At 44.3% G+C, this 7,752-nt stretch overlaps 1 protein-coding gene across 2 annotated transcripts in view; it reads right to left on the bottom strand.

Moving 5' to 3' along the window:
- The window catches only part of GSPT1 (G1 to S phase transition 1), a 577,045-nt gene extending 569,516 nt beyond the window's left edge, over positions 1-7,529 (bottom strand). For both annotated transcript variants that reach the window (XM_077448903.1, XM_077448901.1), the window contains exon 1: positions 7,160-7,529. In XM_077448903.1, coding sequence (XP_077305029.1) covers positions 7,160-7,355 — 196 coding nt within the window. In that variant the 5' untranslated portion in view covers positions 7,356-7,529. The remainder of the gene's footprint in view (positions 1-7,159) is intronic.
- Between the last annotated feature and the right edge of the window lie 223 nt (positions 7,530-7,752).

Raw genomic sequence — 7,752 nt, forward strand, 5'->3', positions numbered from 1 at the left:
CTATGGTGCCAATATCTGAAAATTGATCACACCTGAAGTACTGACGGCCTATTTGAATTCTTGAGACCCTAACATGCCAGAAAAAAAACAAATACCCCCCAAATTACCCCTTTTTGGAAAGAAGACATTCCAAGGTATTTTAGTAAGAGGCATGATGAGTTTTTTGAAGTTGTCATTTTTTCCCACAATTCTTTGCAAAATCAAGATTTTTTTTACTTTTTTTTTTTTTCTCCACAAAATTTTAATATTATAAGTTTATTTCTCACACAGCATATGCATACCACAAATTACACCCCAAAACACATTCTGCTATTACTCCCGAGTAACTTTTACACAGTGTGGCCACATACATAGGCCCAACATGCATGGAGCGCCATCAGGCGTTCTGGAGCACCCAGGACAATTCTGACATTTCTCTCCTACATGTAAAAATCATCATTTATTTGCTAGAAAATTACATAGAATCCCAAAACTTTATATGTTTTTTTAGCAAACACCCTGGAGAATACAATGGTGGTCGTTGCAACTTTTTATCTCGCACGGTATTTGCGCAGCAATTTTTCGAATGCTTTTTTTTGAAGAAAAAACTGTTTTGTGCTTTAAAAAAAAAAAAAAAAAAAAAAAAAAAAAAAAAACACAGTAAAGTTAGCCCAATTTTTGCATAATGTGAAAGATGAAGTTACACCGAGTAAATCGATACCTAACATGTTACTCTTCAAAATTGCACAGGCTCGTGGAATGGCGCCAAACGTCGCTACTTAAAAATCCCCATAGGCGACGATTTAATTTTTTTTTACTGGTTATATGTTTTGAGTTACAGAGGAGGTCTAGGGCTAGAATTATTGCTCTCGCTCTAACGTTCGCAGCGATACCTCACGTGTGGTTTGAACACCGTTTTCATATGTGGGCGGGACTTACGTATGCGTTCGCTTCTGCATGCGAGCAAATGTTATTGTTCATTTTACTTTATTTTAATTTGACATTTTTTTCCCCAAAAATAAATTTTTTGATCACTTTTATTCCTATTACAAGGAATGTAAACATCCCTTGTAATAGGAATATGGCATGACAGGTCCTCTTTACAGTGAGATATGGGGTCAATAAGACCCCGCATCTCACCTCTAAGCTGGGAAGCCTGAAAAAAAAAAAAAAAAAAAAAAAAAAGATTCTGGATTTGATCGTATTGGCGAGTCGGTAGAAGCACCGGAGGGTGGCGGGGGGGGGGGGGGGGGGGGGGTGTCTATGGCTGGGTATTGCAGGGTATCACCGACTATGGCTGGGTATCTCAAGAGTATGGCATTGCAGGGCATTGGCGGGTGTTGCAGGGCATTGGCGGGTGTTGGCAGGCGTTGCAGAGTAATGGCAGGGTATTGCAGAGTAATGGCAGGGTATTGAGGGGTTAATTTTCGGTGAGCAGCGATGTGGGCACTGCAGATGCAGCCCACATCGCTGCTGACACCGATCTCTTCCCCCTCCGCTGTTCCAATCGGTACAGAGAGGGGGGGGGGGGAAGGGAGGAACCGGCATCATAACATTTGACGGAGCGATCACGTGGTAAACGGACGCCATGAGCGGCTGTTTACCGCGATCCGTGATGCGCCGGTCACGGATGCTCTCGAGTGCGTGCCCCAGGGGGCGCGCGAGAGCGGAATTCTGGGAGGACGTCATATGACGGCCTCCCAGAGTTAAGAAACCGCCCTGTAGCCGTCACTCGGCTATAGGGCGGTTGTAAAGTGGTTAATGTCTAAACCGCTGTCAAAAGTGAGTACACTCCTAAGTGAAAATATCCGAATTGGGCCCAATTAGCCATTTTCCCTCCCCAATGTCATGTGCCTAGCAAGTGTTATAAGGTCTCAGGTGTGTTAAATTTGATGTTATTGCTCTCACTCCCTCATACTGGTCACTGGAAGTTCAACATGGCACCTCATGACAAAACTGAGGATCTGAAAAAAAAAATAGTTGCTCTACATAAAGATGGCCTAGGCTAGAATATGATTGCCATGACCTTGAAACTGAGCTGCGGCACGGTGACCAAGACCATACAATTGTTTAACAGGACAGGTTAAACTCAGAACAGTGCTCAGTGTCATATCCAGAGGTTGTCAGATGTACGGGTGCTGCCATCATTGCTGCAGAGGTTGGGGGGGTCAAAACATACAATTCCTATTAGCACTACAAACTATTAGTCATGTGCATTGGAATGTACAACCTGAAAAATATAAAGTAAACCAAATTCCAGTGCGGCTACCGACCACTGGAAAAAAAAAAACGATATCAGGATACAGAAAACAAAAAAGCAGCACACGATGTAAATCGTATGAAAACGTATTAGTCTTTAGATAAACATGATAAATATGAGGGGGAGGGTCAGCCTGTCAGTGCTCAGACCATAGGCCGCACACTGCATCATATATTGGTCTGCATGGCTGTCGTCCCAGAAGGAAGCCTCTTCTAAAAGATGATGCACAAGAAAGCCAGCAAACAAACAGTCTGTGGAAGACAAGCAGACTAAGGACATGGGATTACTGGAACTATGTCCTGGGGTCTGATGAGACCAAGATAAACTAATTTGGTTCAATGTGTCAAGCTTGTGTGGCCAGGTGAGGAGTACAAAGACAAGTGTGTCTTGCCTACAGTGAAGCATGACGGTGGGAGTGTCATGTGGGGTGGCATGAGTGCTGCCAGCACTGGAAAGCTACAGTTCACTGAAGGAACCATGAATGCCAACATGTACTGTGACATACTGAAGCAGAGCATGACCCCTCCCTTTGGAGACTGGGTCACAGGACAGTATTCCAACATAACGACCCCAAACACGCCTCCAAGACAACCACTGCCTTGGTAAAGAAGTGGAGGGTAAGGTGATGGACTGGTCAAGCATGTCTCCAGACAAACCCTATTGAGCATCTGTGGGGCATCCTCAAACAGAAGGTGGAGGAGTGCAAAGTCTCTAACAACCACCAGCTCCATGTCGTCATGGAGCAGCAGAAGAGGATTCCAGTGACAACCTGTGAAGCTCTGGTCAACTCCATGCCCATGAGTGTTAATGCAGTGCTGGAAAATAATGGTGGACACTGTGGGCCCAATTTGGACATTTTCACTTAAGGGTGTATTTGTTGCCAACGGTTTAGACATTAATGACTGTTTTGTAATTTTGAAAGGACAGAAAATTTACACTGTTATAAAAGCTGTACACTACTTTACATTGTAGAAAAGTGTCATTTCTTCAGGTGTTGTCACATGAAAAGATATCAAATATTTACAAACTTTGTGGGGTATACTCACTTTTTGTGAGATGCTGTACCTACCTATTGAGTTAGGAGGTTTGTAGTTAACCTGTGCAGCTTTGACTAAAGTTGGATAATGCCCTTGTTAAAGGTGTAAGCCATTTATGTACCTCCCAAAGCCTGGCTGAAAAAAAGTCCCATAGTTCCCTCCCCGTCTTGTTACTGGGACATTGCCAAGTAATTTGAAGCCATTACAGCTCACATCCACCATCACAAGAGCAAGCTCTCAAACACCTGCACACATGTGGTCCACCATCTCCATGGCAGCAGCATCACTGAGCTACTGAAACAGGGAGGAGCGAGCGCATACAAAAGGGGTGCGACTGACTTGGGTCTCAGCAACAAGGCATGATGCCATCTCTGGGAGTTTGTCAGGCTTGGGGGGGGGGGGGGGGGGGGGGGGCAGCTCATCCCTGATGATCAGGGTAGATGTCCAATAAAATTGGCCGTGCCCAATCACAGCCCGTCACCTGTGTAAACACGCAGCGGTTGCTCGCTGCTCTCTGCTTTCTTCTCACACACCGAACGTGTGAGGAGAACAGAGGTTCAGTGAGTGAACCACTTCTATCTACACACACCAGGTAGAATCGCTTCCTGGTGACAGGGAGTAGAAACTTGGCAGGTATAGAGAATCTGGCTTTATAATCACTGCCTTACGGGACTCTCAAGGGGTCTTTACAAGCAAGGAATTCCAGATCAGAGATCCTTCTACCTGAAGTTAGAGTGGAAAAAAAAAAGTGATCTTTAGTGTAAGCCATTTTAAGGTAGTTTCTTCAAGGGGTACAAAAAGTCCCCTGTAAGAGTGTTCCTGTTGGATGGGGGGGGGGGGTTGAATTTTTACTCCTCTCCAAGGAGCATGTCAAAACTTTCTCTAAAAGTAGAGGCAAACAAAAGCTACCCTTCAAAAGGCATTCCACAAAACGTATGTTTAGATGTGATTTTACCCTCCCAGGACTTAAGCCACATTGCACGTCTAGCCGAAGAAACACAAGCAGAGGTTCTGACAATAGAGTTAACCGAGTCAGCCACAGCATCAGCCAAAAAATTTACAGATTTTGCTACAAGTGGCAGAGATTCTCTAATCTCCTTGACTGAAGTGTTAGAGGAATCGATCAAACCTTTGGGCCCAGACAACCAAGTTCCTCATTACACATGCGGAGGCCAATGCATGACACAGGGCAAAAGCCGAGGAGTCCCAAGCTGTACGCAACAGGCCTTTCTGTCCATATGATCCTTGATGACTCCTGAACCCTCAAAAGAGGTCTGAATTTTTGGAGATCTGGGAGAGGGGAGCATCCAGGTTAGGCCATTTAAAGGACCTCCTCTTCTTTAGAGTCAAAGGGAAAGCGTCTCTTGTGTAAAGTTAATTTTTAGGATCTTTCCATTGATCAAATATAATGTCTCTCAATGACTGAACAGAAAATGCTCTATGTTTATGCCTTTTCAAACCCTTGTACATCTGGTCTTGAACAGAAGAGGCCTGTGCAGGTTCCTCAATCTGTTGGGCGTGTAAATACCCTTTAAAAGTTCATCGCCCTTCTCAACAGGAAAGAGTCAACAACCGCATCATACTCTGAGGAGGATCCTTCAGATGCTGAGGCTGAATTCTCACCCTCTTCCAGGTCAGAGACTGACTGTGAACTCAAGGAGAGGGAGGGTCCTAGTAGTAACTGAAGACTCCATCTCAATTGTAACAGTTGTGAAGTGGAAGGGCCTATTGCTGCAAACCTATAAGTAAAGGACTGAAAGGAAGAGGCTATTTCCTTGAAAGATGACATTAGATCTTTTAGGCACAAACTCAGATCCTGCTGACTGTGAAATGCAGCTATTATACAGTAGGTTCTTTGTACTATCTGGCAATCTAGTCCTACAATTCCTAAATTCTCTATGGATTGGTCTGAAGAAAAAACAAAAAAAAAAAAAAAAAACAAAGACTATTTCGAGTCTAAGAAGCCTTCACATAAATACAAACACCAGTCACCTGCATTGAAGAGAGGAGAAGCACATACCTTGGGAGCAGGGTTAGAAGAGGAAGCAGCCAATAAGCCATCTTAAAAGGGTGCCCTATCACATCCAGGGGTGTTATTTTTCATCTTGATAAATACCCCCTTCCGCAGGCCGACACCTGTAGAACTCCACCACTAAGACCAAGGAGGACCTATAGTGAGACTGGTGACTCACAGCGTTGTTCACCCTGTCAGTCTGCCAGGCTCCACGGAAAATGAATTATGGTTGGAAGTGCATCACGTCACTTCCAGTTTACGTGCCATACAGCCACATCACCGGAAGTGCATCAGACGCCAACTTCATACACCCAGAGGCAGAGAGCAAGCTCAAACAGGAACCACATGTACCCGAAGTGACACCGCCATGTTAAGACTCTCAGACATGCTTCCCAAGCTGCAGCATGTGTCGCATCCTAGAGCGCCTATAGGCTGGTGGGCAGCAGTAGTCGCCTATTGAACCGAAAAGGCAAGTAGAGCATAAGGAAAAAAAACTTTCTAGAAAGGGCCACAGACTCCAGGCAGTACCTAGAAGGGGGTGCAGTAACCACAGCCATCAGGGGGAAAAAAGAATGTATTAAAATTTTGCTTAAATGCTTTGAGTAAAAGAAAAAAAAAAAAAGATATGACAGAGATATATATATATATATATATTCTATTTAAGATACAATAATTTTGTTTATTCAGCATGAAATGGAGCTTGGTTATGTAGAAATTAAATATAAATGTATCCAATTTTAATGCCAAATACCACCAAAAGAAATCTATTTGTATGAAGAAAATAAAACTGAAAAAATATGTTGTTTGGGTACAGTGTAGCATGACTAATTGCCAATTAAAGTGAGGGCACTGTAAGCTGAACATTGGCAGGAAGGGGGTAAAAGTGCCCTGTATTGAAGTGGTTAATGACCATAGTTTGGCACAGATTTATGCCCCCCCCCCCCCCCCTCCAATAGAGGGGCGAATACAGGGCATTGCTTTTTTTTGTTAGAGGAGAAAAAAAAAAAAAAAAAAAAAAAGAAGAGGCTTGTCCTGAAACACTTGAGAAAATGGACATTCACCCACTGGATATCATTTCTCACTTCCCTTTCTTCGCAATGTAGAACAGCATTTTATTTATTTTTTCTTCACTTTTACTTTGTTAGTCTGCCTCTCCTATGGCTGCAATTATCAGCATGGCAAGAATAAGATCTCTTCTCTGAAACCTGCACCGCAGCTGGAGCAGGGTGGACTTGGTGGAAGGTCAGTGCTACAAACTACCTGAGCCAGGATAAGGCAGCCAGCTCCTGATGTACATGCAGACCAGGCAAGGATCTGATCTGGGACAGTTGGGGGTCCTTACAGAGTTTTGGGACTTACATGCCTATGTAACATTTTATGGCACATCAAAAGGTAAAGCCATGAGCTTGAAAAACTCAAAAATGGAAGTCAAATTCCAAAACTGAGAAGTCGTAAGAAAAAGCTTTTTTTCCCCCAGAAAACCTTGTTGAGTAGGGTCTTCTATGGCCATGCAAATTTTTAGCACACCAAAGCCAGTATGACGTTCTGCCAGTCCTAAAACACAAAAGTTATTTGCCAAAGCATATGAGAAACATGGCATATGAAACAAACATTAAGATCTATGGCTGTATTCCCTTTAGTAAAATCTGATTCTACATATGCACAAGGCCCATACGTTTAACAAGCCAGGGCAGAGGTGACCATGCCGATGGAGCGATCAAAAGATCTGAGTCTTAACCTTGCAGTAATATAAAGTGATAACGCTAGCCCAGGCCTGGCCTCCACAATATTCACTCCCACCCATCCCCCTCCCAGCGGCACCCACAGATACGGTCCAGTCCACTTGGCCTTTCATGCCCCAGTCCTTACCCTCATCCTGCAACCCATCAACGGCCGTACTGCTCTTAATCAGAAAAGAAGGCACGAACTCTGCAGCATGTACGTTGGGAATAAACGGCTTGGCGTTGACGTTGAGTTGTGCCAGGGACGAGTTCAGTTGGGCCTCCGGGGCGTCAATATCTGCCTGTTCCCAGGAATCCGGGGCTGAGTCACCGTTGTCCATCATTTCAGGTTTTGTTCTTGCAGGGACAACCACAGTAACAATAACGATAGGCTTTCTGTTTGTAATAAACTGGAGCGACCGCTAAAAAAAAATTCAGCGGAAAGCCGGCAGAACCAGTGTCAGTAACGCGACTCAGCACTCACTCAACGACTCCTCGTGTGTTGCCGTGACGTCATTGACGTAACCCAGCGCATGACGTACACGATAGTAGTTTCTTAGAATCCCATCTACGTTCTCATCTATGTGCGCTCGTGACGTAGGCACTACAACACCCACAATCCAACGCAGTAAACTGTAACGCCTAGCCTCTTCTTTTGGCAGCGTTGTGACACGAGGTTGATTGGAAATGTAGTTCACGGAAGTCTCACGAGTTCCTGGTGTGTGACATCCTCCATAAGAA

This window comes from Lithobates pipiens, unplaced genomic scaffold (genome assembly GCF_037356315.1).
Source record: "Lithobates pipiens isolate NorthernLeopardFrog02 unplaced genomic scaffold, aLitPip1_a1.2 Scaffold_22, whole genome shotgun sequence".
NCBI lineage: Eukaryota > Metazoa > Chordata > Amphibia > Anura > Ranidae > Lithobates > Lithobates pipiens.